This window comes from Phoxinus phoxinus (genome assembly GCF_949152265.1).
Source record: "Phoxinus phoxinus genome assembly, chromosome: 1".
Lineage (NCBI taxonomy): Eukaryota > Metazoa > Chordata > Actinopteri > Cypriniformes > Leuciscidae > Phoxinus > Phoxinus phoxinus.
This window is the reverse complement of record NC_136876.1, coordinates 47,002,347-47,029,449: the sequence shown is the minus strand read 5'-3', so window position 1 is coordinate 47,029,449 and position 27,103 is coordinate 47,002,347. Positions and strand designations below refer to the sequence as shown.

Here is a 27,103-nt window from a genome sequence, read left to right as displayed (position 1 = left end):
AAAATCAACTTCTCAAAGCGCTGTACAGAAGATAAACAGTACATAAAATAATAAAAAAACATCAACGATCAAATGCTAATTTAAAAAAATGTGTCTTAAGTCTACCTTTGAAAAACTCATAGTTCTGTGTTTCCCTAAGATCAAGAGGCAGATAATTCCAAAGGACAGGAGCATATGAGGAAAAAGCCCTGTCCCCCATTGATCGTAGGCGCGTATGTGGAACCACCAGTAAGTTGGATTGTGAAGATCGCAAACTCCGATTTGGGGTATATGGAATAAGTAAGTCAGATAAATACTGAGGAGCCAAGCCATGTAATGCTTGTAATTAAATAATTTTAAAATCAACTCGGAATCTGACTGGGAGCCAGTGCAGGCACTCCAAAACTGGAGTAATATGATCACATACCCTGGACCCAGTCAGTATCCTCGCGGCAGAGTTCTACACATACTGTAGTTTGTTGAGTGTGGATTTAGAGACTCCAGCTAAAATGGCGTTACAGTAATCAATCCTAGACACAACAAAGGAGTTCATCAGCTTTTCAGCTACTGAGAAAGTCAGCATAGGACGCAATCTTGCTAAATTTCTGAGGTGAAAGAATGATGATCTAACGTACTCTGAATTAATGAATCAAATAGTAGACTGGAATCAAAAATAACACCAAGATTCCTCACTTTAGCCTGAGTCACCAGTACCGAGCCATCCATAGTCAAGGATACAGATCCTGCTTTCGATATTTGATTACGAGAACCAATAAGCATTACTTCAGTTTTACCACCGTTCAGACACAAGTAGTTCTTACTCATCCATTCCTTTATCTCAGAGACACAGCCAGAGAGATGGTCAACATCTAGGTCTTCACCGGATTTAGAGTGTATATAAATCTGAGTATCGTCAGCATAAAAGTGATTATGGAGGCCAAGCAACCTTCATATCAAAGCAGTGAAGGCGGGGCGGGAACATAAAGGAAGAGGATAGCAGATTAACCAGCAAGGGCCCGCACAGTGCTCAGACTGGTGTGTGGAGGTGAATTACAGTGAGCCGTTTGAGATGGGAGACCAAAAATAAATAGGCGGTCAATAATAAAACAACACATCGAATAAAAAAATTGCCGTCGACTAATTTGCATGGTCGATTATCAGCACTACCCTATATACTTGAGTTTGGCCAGATGTTTGAGTGCATCAGAGAGCAAAAACAAAAAAACAAAAACGATCTTTCTCAAATTTAACACTCAAACACACATCAGACATGATGACTGTTACTGCTTTACATACTTGAGTTTGTCCAGATGTTTGAGTGTATCAGTGAGCAGCTTCAGTCCTGAATCTCCTGGGTGATTGAAGCTCAGGTCCAGCTCTCTCAGGTGTGAAGAGTTTGAACTCAGAGCTGATGCCAGAGCAGCACAACCTTCCTCTGTCACCAAACAGGCAGATAACCTACAACAACAAGTGTTCATGTCAGTGTGCTTCATGTTTAGAGATGTACAGTAAAAATATAGCCTCAGACAGGGGCTATTATTCAGAAAAAAATAATTGTAAATACGAAGTGCCCAATCCCCTTAATGTTTTAAAAATAAACTCTGTACAGTAATTTGTGAAGCCTTAATTTAAAATAAAAATTAGTGGCAGTCACTATTTATGAATATACGATAAGATAGATTAAGCCAGGATTAGGCCTTAGTTCATTTAGGAAACTTAAGTAGCTTTTATAAACGTGCCTTAGAAAAAAAACATTACTGGTGTGCATCTTGAAACAAAACAAGGTAGCAGTTAAACCAGCTCAAACATGCATTTTAGTCTGGGACTAGCTTAAGTTTTGTCTGTGTAACCGGGGGTAATACTATTTTGGGATATTTCACTTTGACTCTTCCCCCTCTAATTCTGCATTATTCAGCGTTCTCCAAATAGCAGCGCTAATGACAACAAAGCAGAAGACAAGCTGTTTGCCTTTACTGATAGGTTGTTGTGATATCTGTATTAGTTCTTTGTCATGAATGCAGTTTATATGTGATGCAGGAGCAATACAAGACAGTTTCCCCATGCAAGACAGTCTTTGTAATCTTTAATCAAAATGTGAACATTTGTTTTCAATCTTGAATGCAGGGTAAATGCATCCTTGTCTTGAACTTAAGGGGCATTTTTGTTGATTTTGGTGCCATTTTGCCTCAAATACCCACTCATTTCTATCCCTGTACCAAACTTAGAAAGATATTAGTTGGATAATGTCTAAATAAATATCCAAATGTATATGGATTCATAAAACTCTTCAGCCAATTACTGACAATAATTATCATAACATGATTTTGACAATAAGTCATTTTATTTATAATTTTTTTCAGCAGATGGCAGCAATCTATTTTTAAAGTTTGTATATTTTCTTATACAAATAATGGTGAAACAGAAGAAATTATAAGTAAATAAGACAGAAATAAGTGAAAAATGCATATTTTTGTTACTACTGCAGGGAAATTAGTTTAATAAAAAATGACTAATAATGACTATGACTACAGCCAATGTTTGACCTTTTATAAAAAGCTTAGGTGGGTTAAAGACAGAGACAGACTCCCACGGCTAAAATGACAATTGTTCTTAAATGTTTAATAACTATTGCAAAGGTAATCCAATCTGTGTTCTTTAAAAAGTCTTGTAAAGAGGAGATTCCCGGCATTTGTCTCAGTTGGACATTCAGAGGCTCCGTAGTGAACGTGATTGCGTCATCAAGTTTTGATCAGCATTGATTAGTCAAAGAAACCAATGCGGTTTGTTCCGCCAAACAGGTTGAGCCAAACAGGAACGATTGTTGATGCTTAGGCCTACCCCCACCCCCAGATTGGTTGAAACTATCATCTACTCAATCAATAAACATTGGTTTTGGTCTTTTGGACCACCAATTAGCATCTTTCTTTGAAAAATGTATCTGACGCAAAGTGAAAATAGTTGCGTGAGTGCATATTTGCATGCATGAAAACGTCTCGGTTACGTATGTAACCCTCGTTCCCTGAAGGAGGGAACGGAGACGTAGGTCGTGACCGACCAATAGGAATCTCGCTAGAGAGCCGATCTACTTCGAGTGAAACTAAACGAGCCAATACACATTGGCGTGCAATCATTTGCATCAGCTGCGCAGCCTCGCAGCGCGGGTATATAACGAGCAGCTGGTGATTGCACTGTAGTTTTTTGCTGAGGAGCCAAGCCGATAAGCTGGCTGCCCCGGCGGGCGGCAGCAGATGTGGCGACGGGACCTACGTCTCCGTTCCCTCCTTCAGGGAACGAGGGTTACATACGTAACCGAGACGTTCCCTATCAGTCGGTCACTACTACGTAGGTCGTGACCGACCAATAGGAATCCCTACCAAAGCGCCACAGCTGCTGCACCCCATCCAGCGCCCTGTGCAAGCCTCTACACCTTCTTGCCTGGAAGGACGATAGGAGGCGGCTTACACAGAGTGAACCTGTCACTGTTGTTCCGTGATAACCCATACAGTGAGATTATTGGATAACACTGGGAAAGCGTGCCCGAACTGAAGGAGGGGAACGCTGCGGAAGCCACATTCTCAAGGAGTTAAGTGGAGATAACATATGGACTAACCCGAGGGTTGTACAGCATATGAGTAATGGGTGACTTAGCCCAAGGGAAAGACACGGGCTTCCGTTTAGGAGCAGCCGTGGAGAATATACACATATGGGATCCCCGTAGGGTCACACATATGGGACCCAGCCTATATCCGGTTCTCAAGGATTCAGCGGATACAGGCCTGGCACCGGACGCTCCGCCATGTCCGGCCCGAGGGGTTTTTGGAGGACTCACAGGTTTTTCACACTGGAGAATAAGGGTGCACAGTAGGGTGCAGCAAGCCGACAGAGCCGGGCCTCTCAGTGCTTCTACCCGTCTAGGGTGAGAACACGGGAGGAGACCGGCTCTACACGTAGGCTATAGTATCTAGCGAACGTGTTAGGTGTCGCCCAGCCCGCAGCTCTACAGATATCTGTTAGCGAGGAGCCACGTGCCAGCGCCCAGGAGGATGCAACGCCTCTCGTAGAGTGTGCATGCAACCCGAGCGGGCAGGGCACGCCTTGAACTTGGTAAGCCAAGGCGATGGCATCCACTATCCAGTGGGCCATCCTCTGCTTGGAGACAGCCTTTCCCTTCTGCTGGCCTCCGTAACAGACAAAGAGCTGGTCTGAGGTCCTGACGCTTTGAGTTCTGTCCACGTACATACGCAGAGCGCGAACGGGACAGAGCAAAGCCAGGGCTGGGTCTGCCTCCTCCAAGGGCAGCGCTTGCAGGTTCACTACCTGGTCCCTGAAGGGAGTGGTAGGAACCTTGGGCACATAGCCAGGCCGGGGTCTCAGTACAACATGATTGTCACCTGGCCCGAACTCTAGGCACGATTCGTCGACCGAAAATGCCTGCAGGTCCCCTACCCTCTTGACAGAGGCCAGTGCAACCAGCAGCAAAGTCTTCATGGAGAGAAGCTTTAAGTCTGCTGATTGCAATGGCTCAAAGGGAGCATCCTGAAGTGCTCGAAGCACCAGGGAAAGGTCCCAAGAGGGTATGGAGGGGGGTCGAGGAGGATTTAATCGTCTCGCCCCCCTAAGGAACCTGACGACCAGGTCGTGCTTTCCAACTGTTTTGCCATCTATGTGGTCGTGATAAGCTGAAATAGCAGCAGCATGTACTTTGAGGGTGGAGGGAGACAGCGTTCGCTCCAACCCTTGCTGCAAGAAGGAAAGCACGGACCCTATCGAACATCTTCGGGGGTCTTCTCGGCGAGAAGAGCACCACTCGACGAACAGGTTCCACTTCAGGGCGTACACACGTCTCGTGGACGGCGCCCTTGCAGAAGTGATGGTGTTAAGTACCTCTGGGGGTAAGTCACCTAGAACCTCCGCATTCCATCCAGGGACCAGACATGGAGTTTCCAGAGGTCTGGACGCGGGTGCCACAGGGTGCCCCGTCTCTGAGTCAGAAGATCCTTCCTCAGAGGAATGGGCCAGGGAGGGACTGTCACGAGGAGCATGGGTTCCGGGAACCAAGTCCGGGTGGGCCAATAGGGAGCCACCAGAAGGACCTGCTCCTCGTCCTCCCTGACTTTGCACAAAGTCTGTGCAAGTAGGCTCACTGGGGGAAACGCATATTTGCGGAGGCCCCGGGGCCAGCTGTGTGCCAGTGCGTCCGTGCCGAGTGTTCCCTCGGTCAGGGAGTAAAACAGCTGGCAGTGGGTGGTTTCTGAGGAGGCAAACAGGTCTACCTGAGCCTCCCCGAACTCTCTCCAAATCAGCTGAACCGCCTGGGGGTGGAGTCGCCATTCTCCCGGGAGCACAGCTCGTGATAGCTCGTCGGCCACACGGTTGAGCACTCCGGGGACATACATGGCTCGAAGCGACCTCAGATGCTTCTGACTCCAGAGGAGGAGATGGCGGGCGAGTTGCGACATGCGATGGGAGCGTAGACCACCTTGTCGGTTGATGTACGCAACGGTCGCTGTGTTGTCCGTACGGACCAGCACGTCTCTGTCCTGTAGCGGCCTCTTTAGGCGGCTCAGAGCGAGATGTACTGCTAGCAACTCGAGGCAGTTGATATGCCAATGCAGTTGGGGAGCCGTCCACACCCCTGACACTGCATGCCCGTTGTACGTGGCGCCCCAGCCGGTGGCAGAGGCATCTGTGAATACCACAGCATGCCTGGAAACCTGTTCCAAGGGCACTCCTGCCCGTAGGAACGAGGGATCTGACCACGGGCTGAAGGTCTGGCGGCACGCCGGTGTGATTGCCTCCTGGTGAGTGCCGTGATGCCACGCCCATCTCGGGACTCGGCCGTGAAGCCAGTGCTGAAGCGGTCTCATATGAAGCAGCCCGAGCGGGTTACCGCTGCTGCCGCTGCCATATGCCCCAGGAGCCTCTGAAAAAGTTTCAGTGGGACCGCCGTCCTGCCTTTGAACGTGTTCAAGCAGTTCAGCACCGACTGAGCGCGCTGCTCTGTGAGGCGCGCTGTCTGTGCGACCGAATCCAACTCCATACCGAGAAAAGAGATCCTCTGCACGGGGGCGAGTTTGCTCTTTTCCCAGTTGACCTGAAGGCCCAACTGGCTTAGGTGCCTGAGCACGAGGTCCCTGTGTTCGCAAAATTGATCTCGAGAGTGTGCTAGTATGAGCCAATCGTCGAGATAGTTGAGGAGGCGAACGCCCTGTTCTCTCATGGGAACAAGGGCCCCCTCCGTGACTTTCGTGAAGACACGGGGAGACAGGGACAGCCCGAAGGGCAGGACCTTGTACTGATATGCTCGACCCTCGAACGCAAAGCGCAGAAACGGCCTGTGTCGAGGAAGAATCGAGACATGAAAGTACGCGTCCTTCAGGTCGATCGCTGCAAACCAATCTTGGGGACGGATGCATCCGAAAATGCGTCTCTGCGTGAGCATTTTGAACGGTAGCTTGTGGAGGCTCCGATTCAAAACTCGCAGATCCAAGATCGGTCGTAACCCACCACCTTTCTTGGGTACAATGAAGTAGGGACTGTAGTGTCCTGACCTCATATCGGCTGGAGGGACCGGCTCTATCGCGTCCTTCGCCAGTAGGACTGCGATCTCCGCACGCAAGACATGGGCATCGGCTGCTCTCACTGTAGTGGAGTGGATGGCCCGAAACTTGGGGGGATGCCGGGCGAACTGAATCGCATAGCCGAGCCTGATGGTCCGAATGAGCCAGCGAGACGGACTGGGGAGCGCTAACCAGGCTCGCAGAGACCGTACAAGCGGGACCAAAGGGGCCGTAGGCGTACCCGGAGTGGGGCAGCGAGGTGGAACACAGGGACGCGGCCCGGGAGGCTCTCTTGGGGAGGCGGTCCGTAGCGTGGTCTAAGTGTGCTGTGCAGCACTTACCTGGTTCCACGAGGCAGGACCTCGTGGTTCTTGGTTGCGTTCCTGGTTCCTGGTTCTTGGTTGCGTTCTCGAACCACACACTGCGCTGCCCGCTGGCGACAGAAGAGGCGGATGAGGGTGGTGAGGATTTTCTCCTCCCACTACTCTCCAGACCCTCTTCAGACCCAGAGATAGAGGATCTGCTCTTTTTTTTTTTTTTTTTTTGAGAACTTGGGAACCACTGTGACTCCAGTGGTGGAACAGAATTTTGACTCAAAAGATTAGTTTCCCAGCCCTCTACTGGGAGAGAGCAGCTCCACCCATCTCCGGGTCACCCGTCTCCAGTGATTGTTTCACCGACCACTTAAACAGTGGTTGAGACGGGTGGTGTCATCCTCCTGCAGCGGACACAGTAGAGCAGGCTGTGCCGGAGTTCTCTTTTTTGCAGGGGATGACACCCTTGGCGACGAGTAGACTGAGGGGCAGCCCACGAGGTACTCTGGTGGTACGTCAGGGGAAGCGCTTCAGTCTGCTGCTGACTGTGGAGAACTGCTGGGCCAGTTCTCAACAGTGTCGCTGAAAAGGCCACCTTATGAGATGGAGCATCGAGAAAGCGTACTTTGACGAGCTCTACACCTCTACAAGGACAGCCAGGGGGCTTCTGGACCACCAAGGTGGACATCGTCTGATCGAGGGCCAGCACTGTGACTTGAACGCGGTCAGTCGACAAGCGCAGCTCAACCCCGGCTCAGAACTACCCTCGTGCAATAAGAGTGCCTTGGCCTCGCATGCAGGGTAGAGGTGGCCTGCCAGAGGCACAGCCACCCCACCATCGAGGGTAGTGAGAGAGGTGAAAACTTTATGCAGAATTTGGCACTTTTGGCATTCCATATTTTTGGCACCAATATAGCTCCATACTGCTAAGTTTCCAATGCACGTCCGAGAAAGACCCGGGAAAGCATGGCTGTCCGCTCTGAATCTGATTCAGCATAAGCACACACACTATTACAGTGGGAACTTAACATCATCCTCATTTCCAGAACGAAACAGCCCCTCTCTCCGATGTAGCAATCGACATCTGCCCTCAGCTGGAGCCTTGAATGAAACGCTAGGTTCCTCCATCTTTTTTTTTTTTTTTTTTTTGAAGGACCAGCAATCTCATCCAGAAGCTGCACAGCTTGTGATGCGCTAGAGAGGGAGGGGCCCTAGGGGGTTGGTTCCCCGAAGGAGAAGCCCTCAGCTCTCAGGATCACCCAAGCTATTCTACTGAAGTAGACCTCTCCTGGTGGCCACCAGGGAGGGCGCTACAACGGAGAATAGACATGGGGACCGCGCACCTAGAGCGCCGAGCGAGCGCTGGGTCGCCGTGACAACCCGCGCTGCAGCCCGGCAGCTCGACGGCACACGACACGCTGGTGTCCCAGAGTGTCGAGCAGACCTGCAGCTGTGCTTTCACACACAAGCAGCGGCTGGCCAACAACAGAGGGGACTCAAGCTTTCCGGAGAAAGCAGAGTCAACCGGCGTGCCGACGTGGTCATGTTCCCGTGAAAACATGAACCACCCACGAACACAGTCTCACATGTTTCCCAGGCATGCGAGAGAGTGATCGTGGCCGTCAGTGAGGACAGGAAACGACCGCATCCAGAAACACACGGGTGGAATGTCATCTTTAGAAAGACGCAACTCACACCCATGTAAGCTCTTTCAGGTGAATGCTCTTCTTGGTACTGAAGCACGCAGGGGAACGGTCGCAGCGGACACAGACAGGAATGTGCAACCTGTCGTGCGCTATCTCTCTTCACGGCGGTCTTACCAGCCGTAAGAACGGCTATTTTTGGCGCACCGTTACCAGCTGTGAAAACAGCTTTTTGTTTTGCTTGGTAACACAAAAACAAAAATAAAAGAGAAAATAAAGTCGACCCCGCTGCCGCGCTGTATCGCCCGCACCAGACACGAGAGATCTTCCTGAAGAGCTTGCTCGTTGTTTGATCACTCAATATTAGATAGATTAAACAGCATCGGTTGGCTCCGAAGCAAAAAGCTACAGTGCAATCACCAGCTGCTCGTTATATACCCGCGCTGCGAGGCTGCGCAGCTGATGCAAATGATTGCACGCCAATGTGTATTGGCTCGTTTAGTTTCACTCGAAGTAGATCGGCTCTCTAGCGAGATTCCTATTGGTCGGTCACGACCTACGTAGTAGTGACCGACTGATAGGGAACAAACATAAAACAATAGATTTCAATGAGAGCGCTCTCTGACCAATCCAAAAACAAGTATACAACTGCTTTACACATCAGATGAGGCACTGACATTTATGGTTTCAAATGAGTCACTACACAATGTCCCATAGGAATTGCGTTCGACAGAGATAACTTGTACAGCAAAGAGTTCAGTTTCGTATTTGTAAATACTTCTTATATAGTTTGTGAAAATCATTTAACTTTGCTCAAGGGTTCTATTATTATATAAAAATGTTTCTATTTACTTTACTACCTTTTTTTGGACACATCTGCATTGTCAGTAAATAAAAAACACCAGTTTTTCAATGAAAAGTGCCTATAATAATTTGTATATAATTTTCTAAAGGAAAAAAATCCGAACTTCAGGAGGTTCTGTTTGAGTTGAGAAAAAAAAAAAATGCTGCTGTTTTTCTTAAATCAGGTAAATTCATCCATTCCCAGATAAAATAAATGTAAAAATGGCAATTTAATTGAGCTAGATTGAAACTTCAAGTTCTCCCTTGGCTGGTCCCTGGAGCGTACAATCACACCAGTGTGATTAGAGCGGTCAGTGCATCACGTGATCAACTGCTAAGTTTAAATGTTTAAACTGCTAAGTTTAAATTTGCGCGTTGATTGGCGCTCAGCCAGAGACGGACGCGCTCAGCGCTTGTCATATATCACAACCATTCAGTGTTTTCAACCAATTAATGTTTATTTTAGGTTTTAGACATTTAAATTCACATAAGTACTAAAAACAATACATTTAGAGTTTGTAAAATACACACTAATATTTATGGAAGCGGCAATATTAATCCTTACCATTATAATTAGACAACAAATTTGATTCATATCAAATACACATTGTGTAAGTAACTTTAAAAGTTAACTCTATTCTTCTCCCAATTTACCGGCCACTTACTTTTATGTATTTTGGGAGAAGTGGATGAATTCACATGTTGTAAATTCAACAGATCCGATTCTCTGAACTGCGTCCACATCCACTAGCACATATTTGATAATCGGAATATCAATAATAATAACAATAATACATTTGTGATATATTTTGAATAAAAAACAAAAAAATGTATAAAAGCAGATCATCAGTATTTCAGCACTATTGTGGCTGTGGTATGTCACGTGACAGCCAATGACGCGTCACCATGGAAACAATAAAGTGATACGTTATAAATAACACAAATAACTTCCTTTAAAAAATCAAGCTTGGTGGTCAGCCAGAATATTTTAAACTTACGTGTGAAAAGGTTAAAATGATAAATGGCACTTGATGCTGACTGCTATAATGGGTTAGAAAAACAAAGAAAAGTACAGAGTCATGTGCCTCAAAAATGTTCTAGGTCTTTAAGGGTTAATATCATGACATGTTAAATCATGATAGACTTTAGCTTTAATTGACAGAATAATGTTATATAATTGGCATCATGGAATCAAACCGTTATTTAAACTACCCCAAATAAGTCAAAATGTTTCTGTAATTTTTCGACTTTTTTTTTTTTTTAAATATATTTTCTATGAAGCACAAACCTTAGTTTGATGAGTTGACAGTTTGGGCTATTCAGTCCAACACAGAGCAGCTTCACTCCTGAATCCTGCAGGTCATTGTTACTCAGGTCCAGCTCTCTCAGGTGTGAAAGGTTTGATCTCAGAGCTGATGCCAGAGCAGCACAACCTTCCTCAGTCATAAAACAGCCAGATAATCTATAACAACAGTGTTCATGTTAAGTTCAAAATCACATAGCAGTCAATGACAGTCTCACACACAAAAGCAGAAGTTATTGACACAATATCTGCTGTTGAACATTAAAGTTCTTTCACACCAAACACAAATATCCAGAATAAACAATATTTTAAATAAAAACAAAACTGAAACAAAAACCGGGACAAACATTCCCAACAAGACAAAATTATTCTGTGAGCATGTCAGAAATGCAGATGATTTTAGATTTCGGTCTGGAGGTGCTAAAATAATAAAAAAGTTTACATTAAACTCAAAGGCACATGCACATGTAGCGACCTCAGAAGCTTCTGACTCCATAGCAGGAGGCGGCGGGCGAGCTGTGACATGCGGAGGGAGCGTAGACCACCTTGATTCTTGATGTGCGCAACGACCGCAGTGCTGTCCGTATGGACCAGTGCATGTTTGTCTCGTAGCGGCGATTTGAGGCCGGCGATTTTAAAAACTTGTATTTATAGAAACCTTGTATCACTATTTTGAGTGACCCAACAAAAACGAATTGGCATATTTTTTTTTATTCATAAAACGATTCATAAATTTAGTTTTAAAAAAAGCAAAACGTCCGGAAAAAAATAGCAACAATGGTTAATGTAGGACTGGTCAGTAAAATCTAAAAGACAGGGCTTAGAGAAGGGTCATTTGTCATGAAAATATGTTTATAAACTGATAAAACAGTGAAGAATATAAACATTTTTACTTTTTGCTTAAAACTATTAGACCCCATTGTGTACACATTTCCAAGAGGGCAGTTAGATTTGTGGTAGGCTTAGGAAGGGAAAAACTAAATTTTCTATTTCCCAAAATGTTTTCTTCTTAAACATGCTTGACGAGGGTCTGTAATAATTATCATCAGTGTGAAACACAAACCTCAGTATGTTGAGTTGACAGTTTGGACTCTTTAGTACAGTAGAGAGCAGCTTTGCTCCCGAATCCTGCAGGTGATTGTTACTCAGGTCCAGCTCTCTCAGGGGGGAGTTTGATGATTGTAGAGCTGAGGCCAAAATTTCACAGTGCTGATCTGTGAGATTACAGTCTGCCAATCTGAAACCAGCAAGGACTCTGGTTAAAATGCATGCTGTTGTGCTGATGTCCCCTTATGCAAAGAAAATATATTTCCATATAGGTATTTATGATCAATATATTAAATGTTTAATATATATTGGAAATATACAGAATAATATATTGCATTAATATATAAAAATATAATAATAATACAATAAATATAATAATACATTTATTGTCACTTTTCATACATTTAAAAATATGTGACAATATATTTACTATTGCAGTAATGTGTATTCATGTGTTACTTTCACTTGAGTTATGTTTCTGTTACACAAAGTATTTGGGTTGAGTTTACGAGGAAATATGTCAAATATGATTGACAATTATACTAAATATAATTAATTCAAGATTTTAAAGTACAACATAATTCGAGAATTTATTCTGATTCAAGGGATGCCAAATGCCAAATCCGGACTGGGCAAGCTGGGGATGGAGGAGGGTAATGTGCTCCTGAGAAACGCCATAGCTGCTGATAATACTGAAGGAGCTTATATATGTATACAGTGATAGGCGTCATATTCCTAAAGTTAGATGTGGATAAGCTGAGAGTCAGCTGATGTGAGCTTGACTAACGTGACCTGCCAGAACTAACACTACGCTTGATTTCTGTTGGTATTACTTAAGTCTAAATGGTCAAACACAAAATACTCATTCAAATAGTAGCCCCAATTATTTTTGAGATAAACAACCAAGGCAACTATTTGGATAGGAATTTTGAGTCTTTTGAACAAATTTTTGTTTGACCAATTAGACTTTACATGTTTTCAACATGTACATTACATTATTCAGCATTATTCAATATATTGTAATATACTTTAATTCAATATATTATTCCCCATCATCACACATTTAGGATGTCTCCCACATCAGTCACACCCAATTCAATTATTGCAGTCTCTACTAATGAACTACTGAGTTAAATCATGTGTGTTAGATGAGGGAGACATCAAAATGTCCAGTGTTGGGGGACCCAGGACAGGTTTGAGAAGAACTGACTAACCAAATTCACCATAAAAGATCATGTTACTTTAACATTCACTCTCTGGTCAACATTAAAACAAAGATTTGACTTAATTAAAACTACATTATGTACATCACGGATCTTCAACTCCAGTCCTGGAGGGCTGATGTCCTGCAGACTTTAGTTCCAACTCTAATTACTCTAATTAAAAAACATTTTAGCCAATATAATTGGTTAGAGTTGGACTAGCTTTACTGGTAGCTTGGTTATGTTCACAAAGTATAAAACTACAAAAGAAAAACTGAATGCAAATTACCTGTCTGTAATTTGCAAGTAAATCTGAATGAGATTCGCTTGTGTGAAGATATTTGGAAGGCCAGTGTCCTAAACTCAGCAGGACACTTGTCATCCAGTACTGGAGCTATATATCTATATATACACACTCTTTGCGAATTCTTGTTAGTGTTAATAAATGGACTGCATTTATATAGCACTTTCACAGACCCAATGGCCACCAAAGCGCTTTACAATATTGCCTCACATTCACCCATTCACTCACTCATTCATACACCGACGGCGGTGTCAGCCATGCAAGGCGATCCAGCTCGTCGGGAGCAGCTGGGGTTAGGTGTCTTGCTCAAGGACACCTCGACACTTGGTCAGGTGGAACCGGGGATTGAACCACCAACCTTCCGGTTTGTAGACAATCTACATGAAGCACTGAGCCACTGTCGCCCCTGATACTGCAGTTCTGAGTACTTGTATTTTCGGCCAATGCATCTCGCGTTCTGCCCCGCAGTGAGGGCATAAATATATAGAAGCAGATGCAATGCACATTCAGTTTTTCTTTTGTAGTTTTATACTTTGTGAACATAACCAAGCTACCAGTAAAACTAGTCCAAATCTAACCAATTATATTGGCTAAAATGACATCAACACCTGCCTTAGAGTTGAACTAGTTTTACTGGTAGCTTGGTTATGTTCACAAAGTATAAAAAAGAAAAAAAAAGCTGAACGTGCATTGCATCTGCTTCCGTATATTTATACCGCACTGCGGGGCAGAACGCGAGATGCAAATCTTGCATGCCAATATGCATTGGCTAAAAATACAAGTACTCAGAACTGCAGTATTAACACCAACAAGAGTTTGCAAAGAGTGGGTAGAAGCACAGAGCTTAAATAGACAAACTTATACATGCAAATGATAGACAGGTAGAAGTAATCAAACCATAATGAGTCTGGGCAATGGGTTATGGGAGATGTAGTTCATGGTGGAGAAGCTAAAGAGTCAGAAAGAATGTCCTCTGGTGGAGATCATGGAGAACTCTAGCTGGTGGATGTCACAGAAATGAAGGTGACAAAAATCTACAGCATGAATGTCTTAAAGACTTGGAAAAGGGGGAAAAAAACCTTGTATTTCTAGAAACCTTGTGTCACTATTTTGCGTGACCCAACAAAAACAAATTAGCATTTTTTTGGATTATTTGAAATTATCCAAACACAAAGACGATTGATAAATTTAGTTTAAAAAAAGCAAAACGTCAGAAAAAAACAGCAACAGTGGTTAATGTAGGACTTGTCAGTGAAATTTAAAAGACAGTACTTAGAAAAGGTCATTTGTCACGAAAGTATGTTTATAAAATGATAAAACAGTGCAGAATATAAACATTTTTACTTTTTGCCTCAAACTTTTGGACCCCACTGTATACACATTTCCAAGAGGGCAGTTAGATTTGTGGTAGGCTTATGAAGGGAAAAACTAAATTTTCTATTTCCCAAAATGTTTCCTTCTTAAACATGCTTGACGGGGGTCTGTAATAATTATCATCAGTGTGAAACACAAACCTCAGTATGTTGAGTTGACAGTTTGGACTCTTTAGTCCAGTAGAGAGCAGCTTTGCTCCCGAATCCTGCAGGTGATTGTTACTCAGGTCCAGCTCTCTTAGGGGGGAGTTTGATGATTGTAGAGCTGAGGCCAAAATTTCACAGTGCTGATCTGTGAGATTACAGTTTGCCAATCTGAAAACAGCAAGGACTCTGGTCAAAATGCATGCTGTTGTGCTGATGTCCCCTTGTGCAAAGAAAATATATTTCCAAAATGTATTTATGATCAATATATTAAATGGTTTAACTATTTTGGAAATATACAGAATAATATATTGCATTAGTATATTAAAATATAATTAATAATACATAAGGAATTGTCACTTTTCATATATTGAAAAATATGTGACAATATATTTATTATTGCACTAATGTGTATTCATGTGTTATTTTCACTTGAGTTATGTTTCTGTTACACAAAGTATTTGGGTTGAGTTTACGAGGAAAGTTCTGTTGGTATTACTTAAGTCTAAATGGTCAAACACAAAATACTCATTCAAATAGTCGCCCCAATTATTTTTGAGATAAACCTAGGCAATATTTTTCTTGAGAATGTGTTAGAAATAATTGAGAATTTTAAGGCAACAGGTTTCCAAACTAAAAAATATTGCCTTGGGATTGAGGCAACTATTTGCATGGGAATTTTGATTCTTTTGAACTCAACTAATTTTTGTTTGACCAATTAGACTTTACATGTTTTCAACACATTATTTTATTCAGTACATTACATTATTCAGCATTATTCAATATATCGTAATATATTCATGCAATTTATTATTCCCCATCATCACACATTTTGGATATCTCTCACATCAGTCACACCCAATTAAATTATTGCAGTCTCTACTAATGAACTGAGTTAAATCGGGTGTGTTAGATGAGGGAGACATCAAAAATATGCAGTGTTGGGGGACCCAGGACAGGTTTGAGAAGCACTGACTTCGTTCACTAGTGATGAGTCGTTCATGAACGATCCATTCATTGCGTCTGTCACGTGACAAATGAACAAAAGACTCGGAAGGTAAAGGTAAGTAATTATTATTGTTCCCTGTAAATTATTTTTGACTGCATTATAATGATTTCTTAATTTAGAATATGATCAAGATTGCGTAGGTGGATGTGTTCGGGGAATTTGCATGTTAAAAGTATAACAATTAAAGTCCCTTAAATGAACAAAATGACTCGAAAAAAGATTTGTTAATTTTGATGAACGAGATCGAACAAGAGAGTCAGTAAAATGATCCGAACTTCCCATCACTATTGTTCACCATAAAATATCATGTTACTTTAACATTCACTCTCTGGACAAAATTAAAACAAAGATTTTACTTAATTAAAAGTACATTATGTACATCAGGGATCTTCAACTCCAGTCCTGGAGGGCTGATGTCCTGCAGACTTTAGTTCCAACTCTAATTAAACACACCTGTCTGTAATTTGCAAGTAAATCGGAATGAAATTCGCTTGTGTGAGGATATTTGGAGGGCCAGTGTCCTAAATTCAGCAGGACACTTGTCCTCCAGGACTGGAGCTATATATATATAGATGTACTTTATTACATAAACCAATTCTATTGACTAAAATGACATCAACACCCGCCTTAGAGTTGGACTAGTTTTACTGGTAGCTTCGTTATGTTCACAAAGTATAAAACTACAGAAAAAAAGTGTTTGTGAACACAAACCCCAATAAAACTCATCAAACCTCCATCAGAACTTCTGTCAAATATAATTATGTTTATATTTTCACACTCACAGAGCTTTTCTGCAGTTCCTCACAGCAGGAACCAGTCTCAATTTACCCTCTTTTGATTTGAACTTGTACTTCTTCAAGTCTAACTCATCCATCACCTCCTCTGACATCAGGATAATGTTTGCCAATGTTGAGCATTGTGCAAGAGAAAGACTTTTTTTTTTTGTTTCAGAGTTTAAAAATGCCTGCATTTCTTTAACAACAGAATGATCCTTCATTTCAATCAAACAGTGTGACAGATTCATCCATCTTTCAGGACTGACGTTGTTTTTTTGACCTCGTTTGAGGTTCTGGATTATTTTCTCTCTGCTCTCTGGGTTGTTCTCTGTGTGTATCAGCACATCCTGTAAGACTCTCTGGTTGGACTCCAGTGAGATGCCATGAAGAAATCGAAGTAAAAGATCCAGGTGTCCATTTTCACTCTTCAAGGCTTTATTCATTACTCCCTTCAGAAACACGTCCAGAGGAACATTTTCACACTGAGTTCTGGACTGTCCTCCGAGGAACATTTTCATAACTTCACTGTTCTTGTGTAAATAGCAGAAAAACACATACAGTGCTGCAAAAAACTCCTGAAAGCTCAGATGTACAAAACTGTAAACCTTCCTATGATAAATCACAGATTCCTCTCTGAAGATCTCAGTACAAATCCCAGAATACACTGAGGCGTCAGTGACGTCTATACCGCTCTCACTCAGGTCCTCCTCATAGAACATCACATTGCCCTTCATCAGCTGATTGAAAGCCAGTTCAGCAAGTTTCACAATCACATCTCTGTTGGACTGCAGGAGTTTCTCTGGATCTCTCTCTTCATACTTCTGGTTCCTCATATGTGTTTGAATGAGGAAGAAGTGGATGTACATTTCAGTCAGAGTTTGAGGGATTTCTGCACTGAGATCTTTATTCAGGATGTTTTGAAGCACAGTGGCTGAGATCCAGCAGAAGACGGGTATGTGGCACATGATGTGGAGGCTTCTTGCTTTTCTGATGTGTGAGATGATTCTGTTGGCTTGATGCTCATCACTGATTCTCTTCCTGAAATATTCCTCCTTCTGAGGGTCATTGAATCCCTGAATTTCTGTCACACGGTTGATGTAGTTTGAGGGGATCTGATTGGCTGCTGCTGGTCTGGTGGTGATCCAGATGAGAGCAGAGGGAAGCAGATCTCCTTTCATGAGGTTTGACATCAACACACCCACTGATGAATCCTCAGTCACATCAGAAACTTTCTCACTGTCTGAAAACTTCAGTGTCAATCTGCTTTCATCCAGACCATCAAAGATGAACACAACTGTACATTCACCATACCTCTCTGAGTCCAGATCTCGAAGTTCAGGATGAAAGTCCAGCAGAAGTCTGTGAAGACTGTACTGATGATCTTTAATCAAGTTCAGCTCTCTAAATGGAAGCACAAACATGAAATCTACATCCTGATTGGCTTTTCCCTCGGCCCAGTCCAGAATGAACTTCTGCACAGAGACGGTTTTTCCAATTCCAGCGATGCCTTTAGTAAGAACAGTCTTGATTTTGTCTTTCTCCTCTCTTCTCATCTCCTCATATCCTAGTTCTGCTGAAGGACCAAAGATGTCATTGCAGTGGATTGGAGTGTCTTGGAGTGTCTTGTAACTTTTCTCCATCAGTAGCACCTCATGTTCTTCATTCACTCCTTCACTCTCGCCCTCTATGATGTACAGCTGTGTGTAAATCCTGTTCAGGAGGGTCTGATTCTCTTCTAGTTTGATTCCCTCAAAAACCCTCTCATATCTGTTCTTCATGCTGGTTTTGTGCTGGTCTTTGACTCTCTGCAGATCATCATGCACTGGTTGGTGAGAATCGAGCTGCAGGGCTGCTTCTGTGTCATGATGACTGATGTGTTTCTGACAGGAGGAGGATGTGCTGGTCTGACAGGACACATATCTGGTCGGGTCAGCTCTCCCACCACTGAAAAAAACATGAACAGAAAGACAAAAACAAAAAAAAGAGAGAAAATATTTAAATGCCTCTAATATTAAATTATCCTATTTGAAATCAAGCACATTTAGAAAGAAGTGTTTGATTAATAGACTATAATATGATTACTGTCCATATAACGCTGATGCAGAAAACCCATGTGACAAAAATACATTGTCATATAGACATATTAAAAGAGAAATGACAGAGAAGCTATTTAACAAAGGCCATACCGACTCTTTCTTTACATAACGAGTTTCTGTTGTATTTGTTGTTGTTTTATGTTTAAAGAACTTTATTGCTGAAATAAAATAAAAATGTAATAATTTTCCTCTTGTTGTTTGTGTCACTCTGTGTTCTTGTGTTGAATGTCTCACTCTACATGAATATACTCACAGACGGTCAAAGGGCGCTGCTTCATCACTGAGATCAGGGGGCTGTAGAGGAGATGCTGCTCTCTTTCTCTTCCTGCTGAAGAAACTGAGAGAAAGAGAGAAATATTTCAGACTGTTTCTTTGCAGATTATCTGTGTGCTCCAATAAATTAACACCAATGGTTTATAGAGCAGTACTTGTGTTACATGTAAAGAAAACAGAGGTCTCATCAACAGTAAGACCTTCTTCAAACAAATGCACATGAAATGTAAGAAAATTAAACTGAGCCGGCATGTTCAATACAAACTGAATAGAAGAGTTACAGCAGGCAGAAAAATACCCAGTTGCTCAAGTTATCATAATTGTTTTTAATGCAATACTGTTAATGAAACCTCTGTTTTCTCTTTAAAATATTATATATTATGTATAAACTGATAAATGTTAATTTAATTAAGCAGACACAGATTACTGTTTTCCTTGATTTTTTTTCTAACTATGCGACAAAACATTTTAAGTTTAAGGATGTTGCGATTACTTGATTTCTCAATTAACCGCAATTAAACCGATTACAGTATCAAAAAGAATAATTTGGAAGATACCGTTAAAAAACAGAAAAAAACATGAAAGAGAGTCTTTTGGACTGGGATTAAAGGATAATTCCGGTATTTAACACCTTGAGTCTATATTGTAGTTTGTTTTGGATGAACAAGAGTGGTGGACAACATTTTTTTGACAATGGTTCCTCTCTCGAGTTTTTGACTATAAAAGAATTGGCCATGGACCCATTTAACATTGGAGTCAATGGGCATGTCCGAAAATGTCATTAAAACAACCTTTAACATTAGTTTTCAAAACTGTGCAACTCACCGAGTGATTAGTGATGTTAGTTGATGTTCCAGAAACAAAAAGTGTTGCGAAATACAGTTTCTGTCGTGTTTTATTCGTCATTTTGTAAAATCCCATTGAATTCTCTTGAAGGACTGAGTGCTCGTTAATATAAATGCGCTACCGGAAACGGAAAGGGGGCTGTTTACATTTGGTCGATGTAGTCTTTTTGCTCGCTTCCGTTTCTCATAAGGCTAGCGAGCAGAGCAACTGTGCTCCGGGAGAGTAAGCGAAATAAACAAACAAAACCTTCATTAATTGTTACTTGTAATATGAAGTTGAACTCGACTGTGACCGTGAGTGTCCCGCGAGACATAAACATCAGTTTTCGCCATCAAGTGGTCGGGAGTGTGCTAACGCTTCAGATTCAAATATTGAGCGGAAGTTACACGGTTGTGAAGTGTCTGAAAAAATAGTTCCACTATAGCAAAATAAACGGATTGGAATCATATATTGTGACGATATATTGTTTATAATCATCAACGAACACCACTAACCACTCAGTGAGTTTAACAGTTTTGTAAACGAACATTATTGGCTGTTTTAATGACATTTTCGGACATGCCCATTGACTCCAATGTTAAATGGGTCCATGGCCAATTCTATTATAGTCAAAAACTCGAGAGAGAGGAACCATTGTCAAAAAAATGTTGTCCACCACTCTTGTTCATCCAAAACAAACTACAATATAGACTCAAGTGTTAAATACCGGAATTATCCTTTAAGCACTTGCTCCTCGCGTCTGCCTGGATGAGGCTGTTAATAGTACAGAATAGTAAATATACAGAATAATATATTGCATTAATATATAAAAATATAATAATAATACAATAAATATAATAATACATTTATTGTCACTTTTCATACATTTAAAAATATGTGACAATATATTTATTATTGCAGTAATGTGTATTCATGTGTTACTTTCACTTGAGTTATGTTTCTGTTACACAAAGTATTTGGGTTGAGTTTACGAGGAAATATGTCAAATATGATTGACAATTATACTAAATATAATTAATTCAAGATTTTAAAGTACAACATAATTCGAGAATTTATTCTGATTCAAGGGATGCCAAATGCCAAATCCGGACTGGGCAAGCTGGGGATGGAGGAGGGTAATGTGCTCCTGAGAAACGCCATAGCTGCTGATAATACTGAAGGAGCTTATATATGTATACAGTGATAGGCGTCATATTCCTAAAGTTAGATGTGGATAAGCTGAGAGTCAGCTGATGTGAGCTTGACTAACGTGACCTGCCAGAACTAGCACTACGCTTGATTTCTGTTGGTATTACTTAAGTCTAAATGGTCAAACACAAAATACTCATTCAAATAGTAGCCCCAATTATTTTTGAGATAAACAACCAAGGCAACTATTTGGATAGGAATTTTGAGTCTTTTGAACAAATTTTTGTTTGACCAATTAGACTTTACATGTTTTCAACATGTACATTACATTATTCAGCATTATTCAATATATTGTAATATACTTTAATTCAATATATTATTCCCCATCATCACACATTTAGGATGTCTCCCACATCAGTCACACCCAATTCAATTATTGCAGTCTCTACTAATGAACTACTGAGTTAAATCATGTGTGTTAGATGAGGGAGACATCAAAATGTCCAGTGTTGGGGGACCCAGGACAGGTTTGAGAAGAACTGACTAACCAAATTCACCATAAAAGATCATGTTACTTTAACATTCACTCTCTGGTCAACATTAAAACAAAGATTTGACTTAATTAAAACTACATTATGTACATCACGGATCTTCAACTCCAGTCCTGGAGGGCTGATGTCCTGCAGACTTTAGTTCCAACTCTAATTACTCTAATTAAAAAACATTTTAGCCAATATAATTGGTTAGAGTTGGACTAGCTTTACTGGTAGCTTGGTTATGTTCACAAAGTATAAAACTACAAAAGAAAAACTGAATGCAAATTACCTGTCTGTAATTTGCAAGTAAATCTGAATGAGATTCGCTTGTGTGAAGATATTTGGAAGGCCAGTGTCCTAAACTCAGCAGGACACTTGTCATCCAGTACTGGAGCTATATATCTATATATACACACTCTTTGCGAATTCTTGTTAGTGTTAATAAATGGACTGCATTTATATAGCACTTTCACAGACCCAATGGCCACCAAAGCGCTTTACAATATTGCCTCACATTCACCCATTCACTCACTCATTCATACACCGACGGCGGTGTCAGCCATGCAAGGCGATCCAGCTCGTCGGGAGCAGCTGGGGTTAGGTGTCTTGCTCAAGGACACCTCGACACTTGGTCAGGTGGAACCGGGGATTGAACCACCAACCTTCCGGTTTGTAGACAATCTACATGAAGCACTGAGCCACTGTCGCCCCTGATACTGCAGTTCTGAGTACTTGTATTTTCGGCCAATGCATCTCGCGTTCTGCCCCGCAGTGAGGGCATAAATATATAGAAGCAGATGCAATGCACATTCAGTTTTTCTTTTGTAGTTTTATACTTTGTGAACATAACCAAGCTACCAGTAAAACTAGTCCAAATCTAACCAATTATATTGGCTAAAATGACATCAACACCTGCCTTAGAGTTGAACTAGTTTTACTGGTAGCTTGGTTATGTTCACAAAGTATAAAAAAGAAAAAAAAAGCTGAACGTGCATTGCATCTGCTTCCGTATATTTATACCGCACTGCGGGGCAGAACGCGAGATGCAAATCTTGCATGCCAATATGCATTGGCTAAAAATACAAGTACTCAGAACTGCAGTATTAACACCAACAAGAGTTTGCAAAGAGTGGGTAGAAGCACAGAGCTTAAATAGACAAACTTATACATGCAAATGATAGACAGGTAGAAGTAATCAAACCATAATGAGTCTGGGCAATGGGTTATGGGAGATGTAGTTCATGGTGGAGAAGCTAAAGAGTCAGAAAGAATGTCCTCTGGTGGAGATCATGGAGAACTCTAGCTGGTGGATGTCACAGAAATGAAGGTGACAAAAATCTACAGCATGAATGTCTTAAAGACTTGGAAAAGGGGGAAAAAAACCTTGTATTTCTAGAAACCTTGTGTCACTATTTTGCGTGACCCAACAAAAACAAATTAGCATTTTTTTGGATTATTTGAAATTATCCAAACACAAAGACGATTGATAAATTTAGTTTAAAAAAAGCAAAACGTCAGAAAAAAACAGCAACAGTGGTTAATGTAGGACTTGTCAGTGAAATTTAAAAGACAGTACTTAGAAAAGGTCATTTGTCACGAAAGTATGTTTATAAAATGATAAAACAGTGCAGAATATAAACATTTTTACTTTTTGCCTCAAACTTTTGGACCCCACTGTATACACATTTCCAAGAGGGCAGTTAGATTTGTGGTAGGCTTATGAAGGGAAAAACTAAATTTTCTATTTCCCAAAATGTTTCCTTCTTAAACATGCTTGACGGGGGTCTGTAATAATTATCATCAGTGTGAAACACAAACCTCAGTATGTTGAGTTGACAGTTTGGACTCTTTAGTCCAGTAGAGAGCAGCTTTGCTCCCGAATCCTGCAGGTGATTGTTACTCAGGTCCAGCTCTCTTAGGGGGGAGTTTGATGATTGTAGAGCTGAGGCCAAAATTTCACAGTGCTGATCTGTGAGATTACAGTTTGCCAATCTGAAAACAGCAAGGACTCTGGTCAAAATGCATGCTGTTGTGCTGATGTCCCCTTGTGCAAAGAAAATATATTTCCAAAATGTATTTATGATCAATATATTAAATGGTTTAACTATTTTGGAAATATACAGAATAATATATTGCATTAGTATATTAAAATATAATTAATAATACATAAGGAATTGTCACTTTTCATATATTGAAAAATATGTGACAATATATTTATTATTGCACTAATGTGTATTCATGTGTTATTTTCACTTGAGTTATGTTTCTGTTACACAAAGTATTTGGGTTGAGTTTACGAGGAAAGTTCTGTTGGTATTACTTAAGTCTAAATGGTCAAACACAAAATACTCATTCAAATAGTCGCCCCAATTATTTTTGAGATAAACCTAGGCAATATTTTTCTTGAGAATGTGTTAGAAATAATTGAGAATTTTAAGGCAACAGGTTTCCAAACTAAAAAATATTGCCTTGGGATTGAGGCAACTATTTGCATGGGAATTTTGATTCTTTTGAACTCAACTAATTTTTGTTTGACCAATTAGACTTTACATGTTTTCAACACATTATTTTATTCAGTACATTACATTATTCAGCATTATTCAATATATCGTAATATATTCATGCAATTTATTATTCCCCATCATCACACATTTTGGATATCTCTCACATCAGTCACACCCAATTAAATTATTGCAGTCTCTACTAATGAACTGAGTTAAATCGGGTGTGTTAGATGAGGGAGACATCAAAAATATGCAGTGTTGGGGGACCCAGGACAGGTTTGAGAAGCACTGACTTCGTTCACTAGTGATGAGTCGTTCATGAACGATCCATTCATTGCGTCTGTCACGTGACAAATGAACAAAAGACTCGGAAGGTAAAGGTAAGTAATTATTATTGTTCCCTGTAAATTATTTTTGACTGCATTATAATGATTTCTTAATTTAGAATATGATCAAGATTGCGTAGGTGGATGTGTTCGGGGAATTTGCATGTTAAAAGTATAACAATTAAAGTCCCTTAAATGAACAAAATGACTCGAAAAAAGATTTGTTAATTTTGATGAACGAGATCGAACAAGAGAGTCAGTAAAATGATCCGAACTTCCCATCACTATTGTTCACCATAAAATATCATGTTACTTTAACATTCACTCTCTGGACAAAATTAAAACAAAGATTTTACTTAATTAAAAGTACATTATGTACATCAGGGATCTTCAACTCCAGTCCTGGAGGGCTGATGTCCTGCAGACTTTAGTTCCAACTCTAATTAAACACACCTGTCTGTAATTTGCAAGTAAATCGGAATGAAATTCGCTTGTGTGAGGATATTTGGAGGGCCAGTGTCCTAAATTCAGCAGGACACTTGTCCTCCAGGACTGGAGCTATATATATATAGATGTACTTTATTACATAAACCAATTCTATTGACTAAAATGACATCAACACCCGCCTTAGAGTTGGACTAGTTTTACTGGTAGCTTCGTTATGTTCACAAAGTATAAAACTACAGAAAAAAAGTGTTTGTGAACACAAACCCCAATAAAACTCATCAAACCTCCATCAGAACTTCTGTCAAATATAATTATGTTTATATTTTCACACTCACAGAGCTTTTCTGCAGTTCCTCACAGCAGGAACCAGTCTCAATTTACCCTCTTTTGATTTGAACTTGTACTTCTTCAAGTCTAACTCATCCATCACCTCCTCTGACATCAGGATAATGTTTGCCAATGTTGAGCATTGTGCAAGAGAAAGACTTTTTTTTTTTGTTTCAGAGTTTAAAAATGCCTGCATTTCTTTAACAACAGAATGATCCTTCATTTCAATCAAACAGTGTGACAGATTCATCCATCTTTCAGGACTGACGTTGTTTTTTTGACCTCGTTTGAGGTTCTGGATTATTTTCTCTCTGCTCTCTGGGTTGTTCTCTGTGTGTATCAGCACATCCTGTAAGACTCTCTGGTTGGACTCCAGTGAGATGCCATGAAGAAATCGAAGTAAAAGATCCAGGTGTCCATTTTCACTCTTCAAGGCTTTATTCATTACTCCCTTCAGAAACACGTCCAGAGGAACATTTTCACACTGAGTTCTGGACTGTCCTCCGAGGAACATTTTCATAACTTCACTGTTCTTGTGTAAATAGCAGAAAAACACATACAGTGCTGCAAAAAACTCCTGAAAGCTCAGATGTACAAAACTGTAAACCTTCCTATGATAAATCACAGATTCCTCTCTGAAGATCTCAGTACAAATCCCAGAATACACTGAGGCGTCAGTGACGTCTATACCGCTCTCACTCAGGTCCTCCTCATAGAACATCACATTGCCCTTCATCAGCTGATTGAAAGCCAGTTCAGCAAGTTTCACAATCACATCTCTGTTGGACTGCAGGAGTTTCTCTGGATCTCTCTCTTCATACTTCTGGTTCCTCATATGTGTTTGAATGAGGAAGAAGTGGATGTACATTTCAGTCAGAGTTTGAGGGATTTCTGCACTGAGATCTTTATTCAGGATGTTTTGAAGCACAGTGGCTGAGATCCAGCAGAAGACGGGTATGTGGCACATGATGTGGAGGCTTCTTGCTTTTCTGATGTGTGAGATGATTCTGTTGGCTTGATGCTCATCACTGATTCTCTTCCTGAAATATTCCTCCTTCTGAGGGTCATTGAATCCCTGAATTTCTGTCACACGGTTGATGTAGTTTGAGGGGATCTGATTGGCTGCTGCTGGTCTGGTGGTGATCCAGATGAGAGCAGAGGGAAGCAGATCTCCTTTCATGAGGTTTGACATCAACACACCCACTGATGAATCCTCAGTCACATCAGAAACTTTCTCACTGTCTGAAAACTTCAGTGTCAATCTGCTTTCATCCAGACCATCAAAGATGAACACAACTGTACATTCACCATACCTCTCTGAGTCCAGATCTCGAAGTTCAGGATGAAAGTCCAGCAGAAGTCTGTGAAGACTGTACTGATGATCTTTAATCAAGTTCAGCTCTCTAAATGGAAGCACAAACATGAAATCTACATCCTGATTGGCTTTTCCCTCGGCCCAGTCCAGAATGAACTTCTGCACAGAGACGGTTTTTCCAATTCCAGCGATGCCTTTAGTAAGAACAGTCTTGATTTTGTCTTTCTCCTCTCTTCTCATCTCCTCATATCCTAGTTCTGCTGAAGGACCAAAGATGTCATTGCAGTGGATTGGAGTGTCTTGGAGTGTCTTGTAACTTTTCTCCATCAGTAGCACCTCATGTTCTTCATTCACTCCTTCACTCTCGCCCTCTATGATGTACAGCTGTGTGTAAATCCTGTTCAGGAGGGTCTGATTCTCTTCTAGTTTGATTCCCTCAAAAACCCTCTCATATCTGTTCTTCATGCTGGTTTTGTGCTGGTCTTTGACTCTCTGCAGATCATCATGCACTGGTTGGTGAGAATCGAGCTGCAGGGCTGCTTCTGTGTCATGATGACTGATGTGTTTCTGACAGGAGGAGGATGTGCTGGTCTGACAGGACACATATCTGGTCGGGTCAGCTCTCCCACCACTGAAAAAAACATGAACAGAAAGACAAAAACAAAAAAAAGAGAGAAAATATTTAAATGCCTCTAATATTAAATTATCCTATTTGAAATCAAGCACATTTAGAAAGAAGTGTTTGATTAATAGACTATAATATGATTACTGTCCATATAACGCTGATGCAGAAAACCCATGTGACAAA

At 41.2% G+C, this 27,103-nt stretch overlaps 1 protein-coding gene across 1 annotated transcript in view; it reads right to left on the bottom strand.

Annotated features, from left to right (window-relative positions):
• Positions 1–27,103, bottom strand: part of LOC307003425 (uncharacterized protein) — a 55,442-nt gene that overhangs the window by 6,571 nt on the left and 21,768 nt on the right. Inside the window, exons 5-12 of the mRNA XM_079621788.1 lie at positions 24,989–26,926; positions 23,195–23,368; positions 18,847–18,930; positions 16,504–18,441; positions 14,710–14,883; positions 11,706–11,879; positions 10,628–10,801; positions 1,276–1,437 (exon numbers count right to left, since the gene is read on the bottom strand). Of these exons, the coding sequence (XP_079477914.1) occupies positions 1,276–1,437; positions 10,628–10,801; positions 11,706–11,879; positions 14,710–14,883; positions 16,504–18,441; positions 18,847–18,930; positions 23,195–23,368; positions 24,989–26,926 (4,818 nt within the window). The remainder of the gene's footprint in view (positions 1–1,275; positions 1,438–10,627; positions 10,802–11,705; positions 11,880–14,709; positions 14,884–16,503; positions 18,442–18,846; positions 18,931–23,194; positions 23,369–24,988; positions 26,927–27,103) is intronic.